We start from the raw sequence: 23,299 nt of genomic DNA, 5'->3' as shown, positions 1-23,299 counted from the left end.
GGATTGTGTGCCTCTCCACCCTTTCTCCAGACGCTTGGATTTCTCCAGACGCTTGGACCATGATTTCCAAATAAAATGCAAAATTTACTTTAATCTGAAAACAGGACTTTGGACCACTGAACATCAGTGGCTGGACACGAGGGACGTGACAGTTGTAGCCCATGTCCTGGGTACATCTGCGTGTGGTGTATTTTGATGCTCTGACTCTAGTCACAGTCCACCCTTTGTGAATCTCCCCCAAATTAATGAATAGCCTTTTCCTGACAAACTGTCACGGCGGAGAGTGGGGGAAACCCCCCCGCCGTGCGATGTTAAAGGGAAAGGGAAGCCGCTAGGCCAGGACAACAGAATCAGGGAGGTGGTCACCTCCTAAAGCGTCCCTAACTCTGACCCTGACTCCTAACCGTATGAGCCAACCCAGATGGTAGGAGGGCTCATACTCAGGAACCTCGGGTCCCTACTAGCCCTCAAGATATCCCTGGACTAGGAGCAGGGTAAGACGACCTGTTCCTCCTAGACACGGAGGAACAGAAGTCTAAACTGGCCAAGCTGCAAGGAAAGGGAAACATATACAACATATGGATATGGCAGGTGAGTGAAACAACTTCCACACCTACCTGCCACAGACACAGTGACTGGAACCCATGCTCAAACGCTGATTTCCACACCAAACATAGAGGGAAACAACACACACACATTAAAGACACAGGAAACCAGATCAATAGCTGCAATAAGGTTAGACACCACACAAACATAAGCTTAACATCAATATATGTTTTATGACCACAAGGGTGGCCCTCACTGGACAGATGGTATAAGACCAGGAGGATGACTCCAGCATAAGGCATGGCTGGAGTACCCCTCAGCTACAGGGATCCAGCAGAGGCTAAATAGCCCAAGTAGCCACACCCACACACACAAACTAGGAAAGGAGTTAACCCTTCCAACACCAGACAAGGTAAGTGTCACTTAAAGGGGAAATGTACACATAAATGAATCCCGTGCTCACCAAACATAGACAGTGAACACATACATACAAATGTTGCTAGAAGCAACCGCATGCCTTGACAGCGAGCCGCCTAGCAACCAAATCAGGCTGCTACACTGCCAAACATACAAACTGTCCTAACCTGCGGTAGACAACAAGCAGACCGCTGACCAATGCATGCGACACAAAGAGTCACGACCATAGGCCGTGACACAATCCTTTCAAGGCTGTGATTCTCCCTATTGTTTGTGCACCTTTTTCTTCTACACTTTTTCCTTCCACTCACCTTTCCATTAACATGCTTGGATACAGCACTCTGTGAACAGCCAGCTTCTTCAGTAATAATCTTTTGTGGCTTACCCTCCTTTTGGAGGGTGTCAATAATCGTCTTTTGGACAACTGTCAAGTCAGCTGTCTTCGCCAGGATAGTGTAGCATACTAAACCAGGCTGAGGGACCATTCAAAGGCTTAGGAAACCTTTGCAGGTGTTTTGCATTGATTAGCTGATTAGAGTGTGACACCATGAGTCTACAATAGGGAACTTTTTCACAATATTCAAATTTTCTGATATACTGACTTTTGGGTTTTCATTAACTATAAGCCATAATCATTAACATTAAAAGAAATTAACGCTTGAAATAGATCACTCTGTCTGTAATGAAGCTATATAATATACGAGTTTCACTTTTCAAACTGAATTACTGAGATAAAATAACTTTTTAATAATATTATAATTTATTGAGATGCACCTGTACGATAAGAATTTATCTAAATCCCACTTGTTAATTTACTACAATGAATAATATTTGACAGGAATACATTTACAGGGGTTATATCAATGGGAGAAAAACAGAACTGGATTGCACATCCACAATGCTATGCTTAGTAGAGATGGCCTTGCGGTTCGCCCGGCGGTCGTTTCGCGGCGAACTTTGCTCGTTCGCGATTCAGCGAACATGCGAACATATGACGATATTCGCACGCGCCATATTTTTTTGCATAGCGCAGAACTTTGACCCATGACACATCCATCAGGTGGGACAGGACAGCCAATTGAGACGTTTCAGCACATGGACACACCTCCAACCCTATAACAAAACACGATCTGGCAGCTATTTTACATTATGTGTTTTGCCAGTGTAGGGAGAGGTTTTGGAGCAGGGGCAGTTAGGGACACCATACACTAGCTAATAGGGCCACAAAAATCCTTTTAAGGACTGGTATAGGTATGCTATTGATAGGTGTGATATAGAGGGGTGTGATATACTTATAATATACTTTCTAACATAGAAATTATATTATAGTGTATTTGTATTGTGCAGCAGTTGTGTGCGGTTCTGCTGCAATACCGCAGCTAGATAGAGGGACAAACGCTATTGGAGAAACTAATTGCAACGAGTGTGAAAAAACTGCTTGAGGGCTGCGATATACCTTGTTCCACAAAATCCTGATTGAGGGGTGCTATATACCTGTTTCTGCCCCCAAAAAATTGAGGGGTGCTATATACAAGTTTCCACCAAAATACTGATTGAGGGGTGCTATATACATTCTTCCACAAAATACTAATTGAGGGGTGCTATTGTTATTTACCTTCTTCCACCAAATACTGATTGAGGGGTGCTATATACCTTCTTCCACCAAATACTGATTGAGGGCTGCGATACACCTGCTTCCACAAAATACTGATTGAGGGGTGCCATATACCTGTTTCTGCGAAATACTGATTGAGGGGTACTATATACCTGTTTCTGCCAAATACTGATTGAGGGGTGTTATATACCAGTTTCTGCCAAAATACTGATTGAGGGGTGCTATATACCTTCTTCCATAAAATACTGATTATGGGGTGCTATTGCTATATACCTTCTGTCACCAAATACTGATTGAGGGGTGCTATATACCTGTTTCTGCCAAATACTGATTGAAGGGTGCCATATACCTGTTTCCACCAAATACTGATTAAGGGGTGCTAAATACCGGTTTCCGCCAAATACTGATTGAGGGGTGCTATATACCTGTTTCCGCCAAATACTGATTGAGGGGTGCCCTATATCTTCTTCCACCAAATACTGATTGAGGGGTGCTATTGCTATATACCTTCTTCCACCAAATACTGATTGAGGGCTGCGATATACCTGCTTTCACAAAAAACAGATTGAGGGGTGCCAAATACCTGTTTCTGTCAAATACTGATAGAGGGGTGCCATATACCTTCTTCCACAAAATCCTGATTGAGGGGTGCTATATACCTTCTTCCACAAAATACTGATTGAGGGGTGCCATATACTTGTTTCCGCCAAATACTGATTGATGGGTGCTATACACCTGCTTCCAAAAAACACTGATTGAGGGGTGCCATATACTTGTTTCCGCCAAATCCTGATTGAGGGGTGCTATATACCTGTTTCTGCCAAATACTGATTGAGGCGTGCTATATACCTGTTTCCGCCAAATACTGATTGAGAGGTGCTATATACCTTCTTCCACCAAATACTGATTGAGGGCTCCGATACACCTGTTTCCGCCAAACACTGATTGAGGGGTGCTATATACCTTCTTACACAAAATACTGATTGAGGAGTACTATTGCTATATACCTTTTTCCACCAAATACTGATTGAGGGCTCCGATGCACCTGTTTCCACAAAATACTGATTGAGGGGTGCTATATACCTTCTTCCACCAAATACTGATTGAGGTCTGCGATACACCTGCTTCCACAAAACACTAATTGAGGGGTGCCATATACTTGTTTTCGCCAAATAATGATTGAGGGGTGTTATATACCTGTTTCCCCCAAATACTGATTGACGGGTGCTATATACCTGTTTCCGCAAAATACTGATTGAGGCGGGGTGCCATATGCCTTCTTCCACAAAATACTGATTTAGGGGTGCTATTGCTGTATACCTTCTTCCACCAAATACTGATTGAGGGCTGCGATACACCTGCTTCCACAAAATACTGATTGAGGGGTGCCATATACCTGTTTCCGCCAAATACTGATTGAGGGGTGCTGCATACCTGTTTCCGCCAAATATTGATTGAGGGGTGCCATATAACTTCTTCCACAAAATCCTGATTCAGGGGTGCTATATACCTGTTTACGCCAAATACTGATTGAGGGGTGCTATATACCTGCTTCCACAAAATTCTGAATTAGGGGTGCCATATACCGGTTTCCACAAAATACTGATTGAGGGCTACGATACACCTACTTCCACAAAATACTGATTGAGGGGTGCTATATACTTGCATCCGCCAAATACTGATTGAGAGGTGCCATATACCTTCTTCCACAAAAAACTGATTGAGGGGTGCTATTGCTATATACCTTCTTCCACCAAATACTGATTGAGGGCTGCAATACACCTGCTTCCACAAAATACTGATTGAGGGGTGCCATATACCTGTTTCCGCCAAATACTGATTGAGGGTTGCTATATACCCGTTTCTGCCAAATACTGATTGAGGGGTGTTATATACCTGTTTCCGCCAAATACTGATTGAGGAATTCTATATACCTGTTTTCGCCAAATATTGATTGAGGGGTGCCATATACCTTCTTCCACAAAATCCTGATTCATGGGTGCTATATACCTGTTTCCGCCAAATACTGATTCAGGGGTGCTATATATCTGTTTCCGCCAAATACTGATTGAGGGGTGCTATATACCTTCTTACACAAAATACTGATTGAGGAGTACTATTGCTATATACCTTTTTCCACCAAATACTGATTGAGGGCTGAGATACACCTGCTTCCACAAAATACTGATTGAGGGGTGCCATATACCTGTTTCCGCCAAATACTGATTGAGGGTTGCTATATACCTGTTTCAGCCAAATATTAATTGAGGGGTGCCATATACCTTCTTCCACAAAATCCTGATTCAGGGGTGCTATATACCTGTTTCCGCCAAATACTGATTGAGGGGTGCTATATATCTGTTTCCGCCAAATACTGATTGAGGGGTGCTATATATCTGTTTCCGCCAAATACTGATTGAGGGGTACTATATACCTTCTTCCACCAAATACTGATTGAGGGCTGCGATACACCTGCTTCCACAAAATACTGATTGAGGGGTGCCATATACCTGTTTCCGCCAAATACTGATTGAGGGGTGCTGCATACCTGTTTCCGCCAAATATTGATTGAGGGGTGCCATATAACTTCTTCCACAAAATCCTGATTCAGGGGTGCTATATACCTGTTTACGCCAAATACTGATTGAGGGGTGCTATATACCTTCTTACACAAAATACTGATTGAGGAGTGCTATTGCTATATACCTTCTTCCACCAAACACCTGCTTCCACAAAATTCTGAATTAGGGGTGCCATATACCGGTTTCCACAAAATACTGATTGAGGGCTACGATACACCTACTTCCACAAAATACTGATTGAGGGGTGCTATATACTTGCATCCGCCAAATACTGATTGAGAGGTGCCATATACCTTCTTCCACAAAAAACTGATTGAGGGGTGCTATTGCTATATACCTTCTTCCACCAAATACTGATTGAGGGCTGCAATACACCTGCTTCCACAAAATACTGATTGAGGGGTGCCATATACCTGTTTCCGCCAAATACTGATTGAGGGTTGCTATATACCCGTTTCCGCCAAATACTGATTGAGGGGTGTTATATACCTTCTTCCACAAAATACTGATTGAGGGGTGCTATTGCTATATACCTTCTTTCACAAAATACTGATTGAGGATTGTGATACACCTGCTTCCACAAAATACTGATTGAGGGGTGCCATATACCTGTTTCTGCCAAATACTTATTGAGGGGTGCTATATACCTGTTTCCGCCAAATACTGATTGAGGGGTGCCATATACCTTCTTCCACAAAATACTGATTGAGGGGTGCTATTGCTATATACCTTTTTCCACTAAATACTGATTGAGGGCTGCGATATACCTTCTTCCACAAATAGTGCTCTTCTCTATGGACTTAGGCAGAGGGTAATTTAGGACGTTCAGCGCAGCAGGGGGGATCGTGACCGATAAGCGCACTCGCCTAGCTCACGACAGTGTGGACTATCTCACATTTTTAAAAATGAATGAGGCATGGATCTCGGAGGAATTCAACACCTGTGATGAACACGTGTAATTGAATTTCCTCATTCCAGCCCACCACCCAGAACAAAGAATGGTCCTTGCGTTTTTATGGAACCACACGTTCCCTATCCAAATCGGGGAGAAACCTCTTAAGCTCAAATCATCAACTTTGATACATATAGGCAAAATCGTCAGGTCCCACAAGTATTCCTTTCCACTAGGTGTTCCTGTGGGATATCAGAAAGCGCACTGATAGTGAAGCACTGTAACTCAATGCTAACAACACTCGTATAATTATACTCACGAGCACAAATGATCATGCAGGCACATCAAACTTTTCCAAACACTTAGTTTTTCTTTTATTCCTCTCCTTTCTTTCGCCCCTAAAGCTTGGAGCGAAACCCGGGTCGGGCAGGATCGCTAGAGTGGTTTTAACTTGTTGCCTGTATTTTACATATGTTTGTGAGTATAATACATTTGTTTTATATTGGTGTTGAAAAAAGTGCTTCACTATTGGAGCAATTTAAATATTCCATACAGTTGCATCGAAAGAAAGGAGAGGAAGGAAATTAAAATAAAGTGTTTGGAATAATTTGATGTGCCTGCATGATCATTTGCGCTCGTTAATATAAACATACGAGTGTTGTTAGCATTAAGTTACAGTGCTTCACTATCAGTGCGCTTTCTGAAATCCCACGGGAACACCTAGTGGAAAGGAATACTTGTGGGACCTGACGATTTTGCATATATGTATCAAAGTGGATGATTTGAGCTTAAAGAGGTTTCTCCCCAATTTGGATAGGGAACGCGCGGTTCCATAAAAAATGCATTGACTGAACTGTGAATTGTGCGCACTTCACCTTTGGGACCTGCAGCGGTGAAATCCTGGTTACAACGTACTGGAATTTTTAAAAGTTGTTTTTAAAGAATGGTCCTTGCCTTATGTATATACAGCGGCATAAAAGGCCTTTTATGTCAGGTGAATCCCTAATTTTTGGGGCCTGTACTGGCCGACAGTTACAGTCAGGTCCATAAATATTGGGACATCGGCACAATTCTAACATTTTTGGCTCTATACACCACCACAATGGATTTGAAATGAAACAAACAAAATGTGCTTTACCTGCAGACTGTCAGCTTTAATTTGAGGGTATGTTCATCCAAATCAGGTGAACGGTGTAGGAATTACAACAGTTTGCATATGTGCCTCCCACTTGTTAAGGGACCAAAAGTAATGGAACAGAATAATAATCATAAATCAAACTTTCACTTTTTAATACTTGGTTGCAAATCCTTTGCAGTCATTTACAGCCTGAAGTCTGGAACGCATAGACATCACCAGACGCTGGGTTTTATCCCTGGTGATGCTCTGCCAGGCCTCTACTGCAACTGTCTTCAGTTCCTGCTTGTTCTTGGGGCATTTTCCCTTCAGTTTTGTCTTCAGCAAGTGAAATGCATGCTCAATCGGATTCAGGTCAGGTGATTGACTTGGCCATTGCATAACATTCCACTTCTTTCCCTTAAAAAACTCTTTGGTTGCTTTTGCAGTATGCTTTGGGTCATTGTCCATCTGCACTGTGAAGTGCCGTCCAATGAGTTCTGAAGCATTTGGCTGAATATGAGCAAATAATATTGCCCAAAACACTTCAGAATTCATCCTGCTGCTTTTGTCAGCAGTCACATCATCAATAAATAGAAGAGAACCAGTTTCATTGGCAGCCATACATGCCCACGCCATGACACTACCACCACCATGCTTCACTGATGAGGTGGTATGCTTAGGATCATGAGCAGTTCCTTTCTTTCCCCATACTCTTCTCTTCCCATCTCTCTGGTACAAGTTGATCTTGGTCTCATCTGCCCATAGGATGTTGTTCCAGAACTGTGAAGGCTTTTTTAGATGTCGTTTTTCACAAACTCTAATCTGGCCTTCCTATTTTTGAGCTCACCAATGGTTTACATCTTGTGGTGAACCCTCTGTATTCACTCTGGTGAAGTCTTCTCTTGATTGTTGACTTTGACACACATACACCTACCTCCTGTAAAGTGTTCTTAATCTGGCCAACTGTTGTGAAGGGTGTTTTCTTCACCAGGGAAAGAATTCTTCGGTCATCCACCACAGTTGTTTTCCGTGGTCTTCCGGGTCTTTTGGTGTTGCTGAGTTCCTTGTTTTTAAGAATGTGCCAAACAATTGTTTTGGCCACGCCTATTTTTTTGCTATCTCTCTGATAGGTTTGTTTTGTTTTTTCAGCCTAATGATGGCTTGCTTCACTTCTAGTGACAGCTCTTTGGATCTCATCTTGAGAGTTGACAGCAACAGATTCCAAATGCAAATAGCACACTTGAAATGAACTCTGGAACTTTTATCTGCTCATTGTAATTTGGATAATGAGAGAATAACAAACACCTGGCCATGGAACAGCAGAGAAGCCAATTGTCCCATTACTTTTGGTTCCTTAACAAGGCACATATGCAAACTGTTGTAATTCCTACACCGTTCACCTGATTTGGATGCAAATACCCTCAAATTAAGGCCTCATGCACACGGCCGTTGTATGGGTCCGCATCCGAGCCGCTGTTTTGGCGACTTGGATGCGGACCCATTCACTTCAATGGGGTCGCAAAAGATGGGGACAGCACTCCGCGTGCTGTCCGCATCCATTGCTCCGTTCCGCGGCCCCGCTAAAAAAATATAACATGTCCTATTTTTGTCCGCGCTTTGCGGACAAGAATAGGCATTTATATTGACGGCCGCTCGTTCCGTTCCGCAAATTGCGGAAGGCACACGGGCAGCTTCCGTTTTTTTTGGATCCGCGGTTTGCGGACAACAAAAAACGGCACGGTCGTGTGCATGAGGCCTAAAGCTGCAGTTACAGCACATATTGTTCGTTTCATTTCAAATACATTGTGGTGATGTATAGAGCCAAAAATGTTACAATTGTGTCGATGTCCCAATATTTATGGACCTGACTGTACATTATTTTTCCTGTGACCACCTAATGTACCTAATTTTTGGGGCCTCTACTGACCGACAGTTACAATTTCTTTTCTCTAGCCACATAATCACACCCCTGTCTCACTCCTCTGCCTCTCATTATGGTGGCGTATGAACCGCATTCACCATAAGGACCTTCTAATGTCACAGGGTCATGTGACTGTGCCCCTCACCCTGTACTGTGCGCCCCACCCCATACTGTGCCCCTCAACCCGTACTGTGCCCCCTTATACCCTGCATTGTGCCCTCTTACCACACCCTGTGCAGTGCCCCTAGTCATTCCCTGTACTGTGCACTCTTATATCCATTTATCCGGTCACGGTATGGCGATGTTATCCGGTCACTGTACAGAGGTGTTATCCGGTCAATGTATGGCAGTGGTATCCAATATCTGGATGGCCATAACTGTATCCCTTTACCTTCCCACACCATCCTTTTTTAGACCTGGCATGAGCGGGAAAAATATGCAATCTGTGTCAGAAATACACCTAACAAAGACCTGTTTCTATATAATAAATAGAAACATAGAAACATAGAATGTGTCGGCAGATAAGAACCATTTGGCCCATCTAGTCTGCCCAATATACTGAATACTATGGATAGCCCCTGGCCCTATCTTATATGAAGGATGGCCTTATGCCTATCCCATGCATGCTTAAACTCCTTCACTGTATTTGCAGCTACCACTTCTGCAGGAAGGCTATTCCATGCATCCACTACTCTCTCAGTAAAGTAATACTTCCTGATATTACTTTTAAACCTTTGCCCCTCTAATTTAAAACTATATCCTCTTGTAGCAGTTTTTCTTCTTTTAAATATTCTCTCCTCTTTTACCTTGTTGATTCCCTTTATGTATTTAAAAGTTTCTATCATATCCCCTCTGTCTCGTCTTTCTTCCAAGCTATACATGTTAAGGTCCTTTAATCTTTCCTGGTAAGTTTTATCTTGCAATCCATGTACCAGTTTAGTAGCTCTTCTCTGAACTCTCTCCAAAGTATCAATATCCTTCTGGAGATATGGTCTCCAGTACTGAGCACATTACTCCAAATGAGGTCTCACTAGTGCTCTGTAGAGCGGCATGAGCACCTCCCTCTTTCTACTGGTAATTCCTCTCCCTATACACCCAAGCATTCTGCTAGCATTTCCTGCTGCTCTATGACATTGTCTGCCTACCTTTAAGTCTTCTGAAATAATGACCCCTAAATCCCTTTCCTCAGATACTGAGGTTAGGACTGTATCACTGATTTTATATTCTACTCTTGGGTTTTTACGCCCCAGGTGCATAATTTTGCACTTATCCACATTAAATTTTAGTTGCCAGATTTTTGACCATTCCTCTAGTTTTCCTAAATCCTTTTCCATTTGGTGTATCCCTCCAGGAACATCAACCCTGTTACAAATCTTTGTTTCATCAGCAAAAAGACACACCTTACCATCAAGGCCTTCTGCAATTTCGCTGATAAAGATATTAAACAATATGGGTCCCAGAACAGATCCCTGAGGTACCCCACTGGTAACAAGACCTTGGTCTGAATATACTCCATTGACTACAACCCTCTGTTGCCTGTCCCTCAGCCACTGCCTAATCCATTCAACAATATGGGAGTCCAAGCCCAAAGACTGCAATTTATTGATAAGCCTTCTGTGTGGGACAGTATCAAAAGCCTTACTGAAGTCTAGATAAGCGATGTCTACTGCACCTCCGCCATCTAATGTTTTAGTCACCCAATCAAAAAAATCAATAAGATTAGTTTGACATGATCTCCCTGATCACCTAATTGTATTATTATTCGGGGGTAGGGATAATATCTTTATATTATATAGATTCTAGAGTATTATACTGTGCCCTGTATTTCCCAGTAGAAAATGATCCTTGGGAAGCATAGTCCTCATCCCTGACCACCAGGACCAGTTAGCACTCATTACATGGCAGCCTCCCCTCTCCGCCAAGTTGCTCCGCTGTGTACTGGTGCTTATTATGATAATAGGGCTGGGTTCACATCCTATTTTTGCCTTCCATTTAATGCATACCAAAAATGTATGCGTTAACAGATGCCTCAGACTGATGCCGTACAGTGGCGTCCGTTCACGATACAGTTCCATGGTAGAAAAGAAATTTACGTTAACGTATGCAATTTTTTTATGGACTCTGCAGAATACAAAAACGTGGAGTGCTGCACATTTGTATACATCAAACCGATAGGAAATAAAAAATTTCTAGGCTCCAGCAGGGCACATTTTTGAGAGTTTCCCTTTAAGACGCATAAAAATGGCCCCTGATTAAAATACATATCTTTTTGTGGGAATTTTTGCCAATGACTCCCCTCTGGTATATCACTGTCCATGTTGTGGGACTATTTGTGTACTTCTAGTAAGGATTTGGTGGCTGCAAATATGACCTGAAGGTTTTTCAGGTTTGCCTGCCATTAAAGTGAATGGGCCCGCTGCGACCGCGCGGTTCACGAACATTTGATCGCGAATGCACGTTCGTGAATCGTCCCGGCCAATGTTCGGCCATCACTAATGCTTAGATCTAATTAAACTTGCTTCTCAGCTCAATATTAAGTGTACTACCCCCTATACTGCATGCTGTACAAGAGGCATTAGTGTATATTTTGATCAAAAGGCATAAGCCCACTCACCACGTAAAGGAGTGGGACCTACTCTGACAAATACGCGGCACTGTCCTAGTGGGCGGCAGGACCCAGGAGTCAAACAGCAACCCTGCTATCTCACAATGCCACCCACGGCACTGGGTCCCCCCGACCCACCAGCACAGGGCCACAAACTAACACAACATGTTCTTTGCTATCAGGAACTGCATGTCAATTACCACTTAAAACAACCTGTGCCGAATGGGAGGAGTGCTGATACCAGTAATAAAGAAGGCGCTGTGCTGGTGGGTCGGTGGGACCCAGTGCTGAGTTTAATTAGATCTAAGCATAGCATTGTGGATGTGCGATCCAGTTCTGTTTTTCTCCCCTGGATACATTTGCAGGGGTTGTCTCACTTCAGTAAGTTGCATTTATCATGTAGAGGAAGTTAATACAAGGCACTTACTAATGTACTGTGGTTCTCCATATTGCTTCCTTTGCTGGCTGGATTAATTTTTCCATCACATTATACAAGGCGGGCGTCAGCACCCGGCATACCCGGGCAAATTCTGGGGCCCACAGCACAGCTGCCAGATGCCAGAAGAAATGAGCGCTTCTATCAATACAGATGGAAGAGCTCATTGCTGGAGCACAGGGAGCTGGGTCCTGTCCTCACCGCTCAGCTCCCCACGCTCCCCTTCTTCAGGCCAGCTGCTCTCTGAATGGTGAAGCAGGAAGACTTCTTCTCGCTCCACCTTTCAGCCTGCAGGCACGGATCGTGCTTCTAGCCTGTGTGGGTGGAGCCTACAGCCCGGTAATCTGCATAAGCTCCGCCCACACTGTGCTGCAGAGCGATCTGTGCCTGCAGGGAAGAGAGGACTGTGAGCTTCAGGAACGGGACAAGGTAAGTAGTTACTGTTTTTTTTTTGTTTTTAATACAGAGGGGCCACAAAGGACTTTATTACTATGGAGGGGGCATTGAGGTCTTTATTACTATGGAGAGGGCACAGAGGACTTTATTACTATGGAGTGGCATAGAGGTCTTTATTACTATTGAGGGGGCACAGATGACTTTATTACTATGGAGGGGGCACAGAGGACTTTATTACTATGGAGGGGGCATAGAGGTCTTTATTACTATGGAGGGGGCACAGAGGACTTTATTACTATGGAGGTGGCATAGAGGTCTTTATTACTATGGAGGGGACACAGAGGACTTTATTACTATGGAGGGGGTACAGAGGACTTTATTACTATGTAAGGGGCACAGAGGTCTTTATTACTATGGAGGGGGCATAGAGGTCTTTATTACTATGGAGGGGGCGCAGAGGGCATTATTACTCTGGAGGGGCACAGAGGGCATTACTAATGTGAAAGGGGCACAATGGGCATTTCTACTATGGAGGGGGCACAGAGCCAGAGGGCATTACTACAATGAAGGGGGCGCAGTGGGCATTATTACTGTGAAGGGGGCACAATAGGGATTTCTACTATGAAGGGGGCACAATAGGGATTATTACTATGAAGGGGGCACAATGGGGATTATTACTGTGAAGGGGGCACAATGGGGATTATTACTGTGAAGGGGGCACAAATAGGGAATTACAACTGTGAAAGGGGCACAGAGAGGGCATAACTACTGTGAGAGGGCACAATGTGGGTATAACGACTGTGAGGGGGCACACATCTGTACAAAACTACTGTGAAGGTTGTACAATGAGGGCAATACTACTGTGAGGGGGTACAATTTTTTTTAAAGTATTGGGCGGGGTGTCAGAGAAAGGACCCGCCCCGGGTGCCAAACACCTGTGTACGAGGAGGAGCGGGACAGGCTGGGAATCAGCCTCTGCTCCTCCTACACAGCAGCGCGATTCGTCACAGTATCCTGCTGCTGCTGATGGGGAGCGCAGATCATGGGAGGAGCCAGGTGACTGAGCCGAGGAGTATTTATTGTTTCTTTTTTTTACTTCCTGTGAAGGGGGCACATCTGGGCATAACCACTGTGAAGGGGGCACTGGGCACATATCTTGGCATATCCACCTTAAGAGGGCACATATTTTGGCAGATCTACTGTGAAGGGAGCATACATCTTGGCATATCAACTGTGAAGGGGGCACATATTTTGGCATATGTATTGTGAGGAAGCACATATCTTGGCATATCTACTATGAGGGGGCACATGACTTTATCGCCCAAGGGCCCACATGAACCTGGAGCCGGCCCTGACATTATACACTGCTTGTTTCCATGGTTATGACCACCCAGCAGTCCATCAGTGGTGGTTATGCTTGCACACTATAGGAAAAAGCATCAGCCTCTCTGGTGGCCGGGACCATGGAAGTGCACATAAGCTAGTGCTTTTTCCTATTTTGTACAAACACGGCCATCACTGATGGATTGTAGGGAGGTCTGTAACCGTGGAAACGAGCTGTGTATAATGTGATGGAAAAATGAATCCAGCCAGCAAAGGAAGCAATATGGATAATAACAGTACATTAGTAAGTGCCCTGTATTAACTTTCTCTACATGATAAATGCCACTTACTAAAGTAAGACAACCCCTTTAAATATTATGGTCTTTAGGTTGCATTGCCTTATGTTCTTGTACATGATTTCATGTTTCCTTTTATTATAGTGTGGCTCTAACCCTCTACCTGGACTGACCAAGGAAGAAGATTGTTGTGGCAGTGTGGGAACATCTTGGGGACACCACAAATGTAATAAATGCCCCCAGTTACCATGTGAGTATGAAAACAAGTTTTACCTTACATTTAACCCCTTCAGGGTCAAGCCAATTTTGGAAACAATGATTTTGTTTTTTCCTCTCTGCTTTCCAAGAGCGGTAACATGTATTTACATCATTATAGCCGTATGAGGCTTTGTTTTTTGCTTTACGAGTTGTTTTTTTAATTACATCATTTAATGTTCCATATAATCTGTAAAAATGATGGGTAGAACAGAAAAAAAGCTATTCCAGTCGTGTTTTTTAGGTTTAGTTTTTATGGGGTTTAAAGGGGTTCTCTGGGGCTTTACCTACATTCTCTGTTTCAGCTAACCTATGGAAGGAAGAGAGTTTCAGAAGTACATACCCTTCCATCACTCTGGTGATTCCTCAGCAGTGATCTCGATGAACTAGCGTCAGACTCCTCTAATTAAAGGGGTTTTCCCATCTCAGATAATGGGGGGCATATTGCTTGGATATGCCCCCATTGTCTGATCTGAAGTGCCCCAGGTAAACGCACCCGGCAAAGTGAAGGAGGGCGCACTGCACACGCGCAGCTGCCCTCCATTTATTTCTATGGAGATTCTGAAAATAGCCAGGAACGCCGCAAAAGAGCCGGCACTGTCAGCCACCACTTTGCCAGCTTCATTGCCGGCTGTGTTTACGAGCTCTGGGACCTGCACCTAGCAAACAATGAGGGCATATCCTAGTGATATGCCCCCATTGTCTCAGATGGGAATACTCCTTTAAAGGGGTTGTCCGGGTTCAGAGCTGAATCTGGACAAATTCACATTTTCATCCAGGCAGCCCCTCCGAAATGAGCATCGGAGCATTTCATGAGGGCTTTTTTAGGAGATCCGGTGACGTCCTGGGCTTCCGCTTAGAAGTGTAAAAAAAGAAAACAAAAAGCCCTTGCCCTGCGCGATCCTGCACAGGGAAAGGGAGAGCATAGGAACATAAAATGCTCTAATGCTCATATCAGGGGAAACGGAAGGGTGAAAGGGTATATCCGGGTTCATCTCTGAATCGCGCAGGGCAAAGGCTTTTTCTGGAGATCCGGTGAAGTACCGGGCTCTCCGTGGGTAAAGCTAGGCAGCTCTAAAGCTTGCCCATCAGAAGTCTCTGCCTAGCAATGTAAAAAATATAAACAAACAGCATCAGAGCACTAAATTTTCAGATGCTCATATCAGAGGGACTGCCTGGGAGAAAAAGGGGAGATGTCTGGGTTCAGCTCTAAACCCGGACAACCCCTTTAAGTCTTAACTAGATATGCTCCTGTGTCTTCCTGTTCAGCTGCATAATGTACATGCAGCTAAACAGTAAGAAACAGCAGAAGAGTCTGTCAGGCAGTCAAGTGATTACATAGATAATGATAGAGCCAAACCACCCCTAATTGCAATGGTAATACAATGCAATAATATGCTATAAGCTAGGGGATTCCAAGTACAAGTCCAACCAACATAAGATTGCACTATGCCCCAAGTAAATATTATTGAGAGCTGTTCACACAATGTAGGATGTTAAGGTAAAACAAGAAGATCACTCCTGTGAGGATTGGGGTTGTGGGTCATATTAGTCACCTAGGCAGGATAACGATGCAACTGTCTTTATTCTTTCATCCACAATTATACAACAAATGCAGATAGATGGCCCAGACGAGCTGCACCCCTGGACACTCAGGCAGACACCCTCAAAAACCCAGTCCACAATATCCCAAGCTGGGACCTGTAGTTTCACTGCCCGTACCAGGCTCTACCCAATGTCTCCCAACGTTTTAGATTAGCCCACAGCTTTAGTATCACCCGCCAGAATATTTTGCAGTCATAACGAATGCTTATCTAGATCATGGACAACACGACTTAAGTGCATGGATCCAACTTCAACCAGCAACAACGCCATCTTCCCCCAGTCAGTGTCCTTAGTACCCCAATTCCGCCCCTGGGTTTGAACTCATCCCGCTGAGAACACCTCCCCCAATGCTAACTGTGCATTGGTGGATTTATTTCAATGAGGCCAAGCCCATCAACCTGGGACTATATGTGCAACCCACTGTGGGTACAGCACCACTGGGTCTACCCATCACCATCCACATAATGGGAGTAGTGGTTGGGAGAACAAAAGCTTAATTGAGGCCTCCGAGACACCAACTAATGGAGTGATGGCTTTACTCTAATTACAAATCCTTATAAATTACAAAAATAAAACTCAATGTAACCGGCGCTTCATGCTGGAAAAAGTTTGCATCACTTACAGCTGTGGACTCCGCTCATTGGTCCAGTAATCTTTAGTCCACATCCAGCTCTTCACAGCTCCCAACTAGAAAATAGTGGTAAAATCCATGTATATTATTATAGACATGGCTCACAGGAGGCCCATAATTGTCATAATAATTGCTATGCCCCAATAGGGAATAAAGTGTAATGATATACTTGAAATGTGGTGTGCAGACGAGGAAGCAATAAATCAAAGAGAAATAAATAAATCATTTAAACAGGAGGAGGGGAGGGGGAAAGTTACTATACACCCAGGTGAAAAAGGGAACTCCACATATGCCAAATAAGCATCCCGTTATAAGATAGCCCGATAGTGCAAATCACAGCACACATCTATTAACTGGCTTTCTCTGGGTGCTCGCCTAGATTCGTTCCCAGCTGCACCTCAGCAACACTTGCATCAATGTAGCTATACAATTAGACAGCACTCCAAAACTGAAGGTGAGATAATCAGTGATTTTTATTCAGCCGGATATAATGGTGTGTAATAAATTCAGGCAACGTTTCGGGCTATATGTAGCCCTTCATCAGGCTTATGAACAAAGATATAACAAGAAATTGCAATTAACTAAATGCATAATTTTGATACAATTCATAGTTGTGTCAAATTCAGGTATACATGATTATATATGATCCATATTCTTGCAGAAAATTTAAATACATGATTAAAGGTTCATAGTTTTGCAATACATGATCCAGAAATTTCATATGGCAAATACAATTCATGCAACTGTACAATACATGCAATATATTAGGTAATGTGAGGTATATAAGGGTTAAAGCACCCCCATGTGATAGAACCACACATATAGCAGGAAAATCAGGCTGAATAAGTAAATAACAATAGATAATGTAAAAGTGGCAGTGATAAAGTGAAACCCTGAGGGGTATAAGGGACAAAGCTAGCGGTAAAGAGGAGCAGAAACCAATGGGAACAGGTAAAATAAGACTGGGAAGAACAGAAGTTTGTTGAGCTTACCCTGGTGTATATTGTCCCAAGGTAGTCCTACATCCCTTTAACTGATCTAGTTGCTAAATAAAGCAAGTGAAGTCCATCGTCTCAGTTAGACCCCTAGAGGCCATCACGCCCAAAAGAAAAATCCATTGAGTTTCTTTCTGTTTTAGAATAGTATCTACTTCACCCACTCATATAAAGGTTTTAATGACCTCAAGCATGTAACATCTCGCACATGCACTAAAATTCTCCAAAATTTTCTGCAAGTTTTACATACAGTATATAGCGAATATTGCTTGCACATATATACTACACCAAAGCTACAACAGTTGGCAAAACTGTGGGTATGGCATGTGGCATAACCTATGCTATTAGAAAATGTAGAGCCCACCTTGAGGAAAGAACAGGCCTTGCAATTTCCGCATCTAAACATAACAACACTCTTCCAGGTAACCCCGGTTTCCTTAGCAGGTGGTTCAGAATAATGCTGTCCCCTATACTTTGTCCCTTTCTAAGAATAATGGCTAGAATATCCGGTAATACATGAGTTAAATCTGGATCCAACTTCAAAAGAGAACAATATTTAGAAATAATCTGCCTAAGGTTGCCGTTCTTAAAATTGAAAGCGGCAGTTATTCAAATACACTGCGTGCAGAATTATTAGGCAAATGAGTATTTTGACCACATCATCCTCTTTATGCATGTTGTCTTACTCCAAGCTGTATAGGCTCGAAAGCCTACTACCAATTAAGCATATTAGGTGATGTGCATCTCTGTAATGAGAAGGGGTGTGGTCTAATGACATCAACACCCTATATTAGGTGTGCATAATTATTAGGCAACTTCCTTTCCTTTGGCAAAATGGGTCAAAAGAAGGACTTGACAGGCTCAGAAAAGTCAAAAATAGTGAGATATCTTGCAGAGGGATGCAGCACTCTTAAAATTGCAAAGCTTCTGAAGCGTGATCATCGAACAATCAAGCATTTCATTCAAAATAGTCAACAGGGTCGCAAGAAGCGTGTGGAAAAACCAAGGCGCAAAATAACTGCCCATGAACTGAGAAAAGTCAAGCGTGCAGCTGCCAAGATGCCACTTGCCACCAGTTTGGCCATATTTCAGAGCTGCAACATCACTGGAGTGCCCAAAAGCACAAGGTGTGCAATACTCAGAGACATGGCCAAGGTAAGAAAGGCTGAAAGACGACCACCACTGAACAAGACACACAAGCTGAAACGTCAAGACTGGGCCAAGAAATATCTCAAGACTGATTTTTCTAAGGTTTTATGGACTGATGAAATGAGAGTGAGTCTTGATGGGCCAGATGGATGGGCCCGTGGCTGGATTGGTAAAGGGCAGAGAGCTCCAGTCCGACTCAGACGCCAGCAAGGTGGAGGTGGAGTACTGGTTTGGGCTGGTATCATCAAAGATGAGCTTGTGGGGCCTTTTCGGGTTGAGGATGGAGTCAAGCTCAACTCCCAGTCCTACTGCCAGTTTCTGGAAGACACCTTCTTCAAGCAGTGGTACAGGAAGAAGTCTGCATCCTTCAAGAAAAACATGATTTTCATGCAGGACAATGCTCCATCACACGCGTCCAAGTACTCCACAACGTGGCTGGCAAGAAATGGTATAAAAGAAGAAAATCTAATGACATGGCCTTCTTTGTTCACCTGATCTGAACCCCATTGAGAACCTGTGGTCCATCATCAAATGTGAGATTTACAAGGAGGTAAAACAGTACACCTCTCTGAACAGTGTCTGGGAGGCTGTGGTTGCTGCTGCACGCAATGTTGATGGTGAACAGATCAAAACACTGACAGAATCCATGGATGGCAGGCTTTTGAGTGTCCTTGCAAAGAAAGGTGGCTATATTGGTCACTGATTTGTTTTTGTTTTGTTTTTGAATGTCAGAAATGTATATTTGTGAATGTTGAGATGTTATATTGGTTTCACTGGTAAAAATAAATAATTGAAATGGGTATATATTTGTTTTTTGTTAAGTTGCCTAATAATTATGCACAGTAATAGTCACCTGCACACACAGATATCCCCCTAAAATAGCTAAAACTAAAAACAAACTAAAAACTACTTCCAAAAATATTCAGCTTTGATATTAATGAGTTTTTTGGGTTCATTGGTTGTTGTTCAATAATAAAATTAATCCTCAAAAATACAACTTGCCTAATAATTCTGCACTCCCTGTACTGTCAGCTCTACTTACATTTGTAGTGTCAAGAGGGAGGATCTAGCATTATTACATGCATTGAACAGGATAAGCATTGAACAGGATAAGCTCTGTTTCTGAAATATCTTTAACCCCTTAGTGACCAAGCCTGTTTGGGCCTTAATGACCAAGCCAAATTTTGGAAATCTGACGTGTCATTTTAGCTTAGAATAACTTTGTAACGGTTTTGCACATCAAAGTAATTCTGACATTGTTTTCTCGTCACATATTGTACTTTACTTAGGTGGTAAAATTCTACCGATAAAATATGCGTATCTTTATTAAAAAAAGTGAAAATGTATGAAAATTTGTAAAAATTGGCACATTTTCCTATTTTGAACTGAAATATTTCACATACATACATAAATATTATTCAATATTTTTATCAGAAATATATTTCCACATCTTTACTTTACTATTTTTTACTTTTTATTTTTTTATTTAGGAGACAACATTTTAACATAAATGTAAAAATTTTTGAAGTACATATTTTTTCCTGCAACAAGCCAAATTTGCAGAGGCTTATAAGTGTCAGAATAATAGAACCCCCCAAAAGTGAACCCATTTTAAAAACTAGGCCCCTTAACGTATTTATCTATGGGTGTAATGAGTTTTTTGACCCACTAGTCTTTTAAAGAAATTAATGCTAAGAAGGTGAAAAAAAATTACATTTTCATTTTTTTACACAAAAGTATTAATTTAAAGACATATTTTTCCTACATACATTATTATTGGTCCCTGATGGTTACTGTAACCAGTGCGCATGTCTGCGCAATTTATATATATTTTTAATTAGATGTGGGGGGGGCTCCCTAATAACTTTATTTAACATATCTGGGGGCCATATTGCCATGATCGGGGTGCTGGGGGACCCCATCGGGGCATAATTTGAACTTCTCTCTCCTCTCCTGAGGAGAGAGACCTTAATGAGAGCAGCGGTGAGAGGCGGCAGCCGACTTTCAGTCTGCGCATGTGCCGGGCCGCCGCCATCTTTCTTGAGGGTAAGGGGGGGTGAGGATCGGGACCCAGCTTAGGGCCAGAAGCGCCGGGGGACCCGTTTAGTGCGGGCAGCTCTGCTGCCGGCATTTTCTGTGATCGCTGTGATAAAGTGTATCACGGCAATCACGTGATCAGAGACCGGAGTCACGGTCTCTGATCACTGCCCCGAGCCCTCAGCTACCTCCGGTAGCTGTGGGCATGGAGCTACAGCGCTTGATTTTATTGCTAACTTGGGCTGAAGTGCCGCCATAAAAAGGCGGCGCTCCAGCCCAAGGCCCCTTAGTGACTGCAGTAAAAACACGTATGGGTGGTCACTAAGGGGTTAAAATTTAGATGCTTCAGTTTCAAAGTTGGTATCTATGGAACAGTTCCTTTGATTATGGAATTACCCCTACTAAGTGGAGCAAGATGGAAGATCTCCCACCATAATAGACTAGTAAAGGCGGTCTTTTTATGAAAAAGTATAGTTCAGATGGTATTGTCCGAATCACGACTAATGTGGACATCTAGAACATTGATGGAATTCCGATCCATCTCACAAGTAAGGTGTAAACTTATATGGTTAGTTTTAAAAAATATATATATTTTTTTTTTTAAATCTCAAATTCAGTGAGCGATCCTGACCAAATCAATAGAATGTCATCAATATATTTGCTTCACAGTCTAATTAACTGTGTCCAGATAGAACTAGCCTTAGTAAAGACCAATGTGTGACTACTCATAGCGATGCCCCTGAGCTGGTGAAAGAACTTAGAGTCAAAAATAAAATTATTATAAATAAAGATACATACAATCAGACGTAAAATAAATCTATTATGTTCAACCACATGATTACTATTAATGTCAAGAAAATACTTGACTGCATTCAAGTCTTTATTATGGGGAATCAAAGTACAGTATATAACAATTCTACATCAATAGATGGCAATCCTGACTCAGGATCTAGAGTGAACCCTTCCAATTTCTTTAAGATGTCTGTGGTATTTTGTGAATATGAAAAATAAAGGATAAAATAAAAGGTCGTAAAATCCTGTCAATATAATTACCTGCATGTTGAGTAAGATTGTCGACACCAGAAATGATGGTGTCATTTCAGCAGTTTAATATGGACCTTAGGAAGTCTGTAAAAAGTAGCTACCTTGGGATAAAGGGGTAATAGGTACTCACATTCATAATGACTAATCAAACGGTCACCAAGAGCCTCTTTTAACCGGCATCTGTCAGCAGATTTGTGCCTATGAAACTGGCTGACCTGTTGCAGTACACTTGGCAGCTGAAGTCATCTGTGTTGGTACCATGTTCATATGTGCCTGCATTGCTGAGAAAAGTTATGTTTTAATTTATGCAAATTAGTCTCTAGGTGCAATGTGCTCAACTCTCTCTGCAACGGCAATGTCCCCATTGCTCCTAGAGACTCATTTGTATATATTAAAACATCATTTTTCTCAGCAATGCAGGCAGTATGAACATGGGACCAACACAGATACCATCAGCTGCAAAGTGCACATGTGACAGGTCAGCCAGTTTTATATGTACAAATCTGCTGACAGATGCCCTTTAATAGATCTGAAAGTTCCAAATTATATATATGAGTAGGATCCTGTTTCAAAATCTCATACTGTAACTGTCCTCCCCGCACAGAAGGTTCATGCACAGCTCCCTGTATTGTTGAGAATGGAGGATTACAATATTGCCTTCCTTGTCGGAGGGCTTGATGACATTCTCCCTATTTGCTGTGAGATGTTGTATCGCCTCCATTTCAGACAAGCATAGTTTAATCAGATGTATTCAGATCCTACTTTCAAAAATTCCAGATCTTGAGATACAGAGCTGAGAAAAAGATCAATATTCTGATCAGACCCTTTTGGTGGTATCTTTTTACTCTCATTTCTAAGTGTTGTACATGTTGTAAAAGGCTAAGACCTTTAATCCATTCATATAAATGAAACCAAGTAATAGATACAAAAGACAAACCCTTATCAATAAAAGATAGATAAAGTGATACTTGATAGATTAAAAATTGAAGGATCATCTGAATTAGCATTGGCCCTTAACTGTTGCTTCGGTGACCAGTCTCTGAGATAATAGTGATTTTTTTTTGTGGCCACTGACCAAAAAAAAAAACTCAAATCAAAAAACTCTGGATTGACAGAAAGAAAGGAGGCATAGAGGATACAATATTTGAGACCATATGTGCGATTGCATTGGTATTAGTTGAAAGTGTAATATGTTGAGATGGGGAGCATGGTTGTTTAGGAATACGTCCCTTATTATCGTGCTTTGGATTATTCAATCTCCGTTGACCTGTACCACAACCCCACCCACGTCTATTAAACCTCCTACTTTTTTCAGCTAATAATAAATGTTGTATCTCACCCCATGTGCTTTATTCACATCTATACCAAATCAGTATTTATTTTACTCACTTAGATTGCACTGGCATATTCCTCAGTGCTTTACAGACATTATTATTA

General features: G+C 42.4%; 1 protein-coding gene across 1 annotated transcript in view; it reads left to right on the top strand.

Annotated features, from left to right (window-relative positions):
• LTBP3 (latent transforming growth factor beta binding protein 3) overlaps positions 1-23,299 on the top strand; it is a 260,095-nt gene that overhangs the window by 73,356 nt on the left and 163,440 nt on the right. Inside the window, exon 4 of the mRNA XM_040409069.1 lies at positions 14,291-14,396. Coding sequence (XP_040265003.1) covers positions 14,291-14,396 — 106 coding nt within the window. The remainder of the gene's footprint in view (positions 1-14,290; positions 14,397-23,299) is intronic.

The sequence above is a fragment of the Bufo bufo genome, chromosome 10 (genome assembly GCF_905171765.1).
Source record: "Bufo bufo chromosome 10, aBufBuf1.1, whole genome shotgun sequence".
Classification (NCBI taxonomy): Eukaryota; Metazoa; Chordata; class Amphibia; order Anura; family Bufonidae; genus Bufo; species Bufo bufo.
This window is presented reverse-complemented; position numbering and strand designations above follow the sequence as displayed.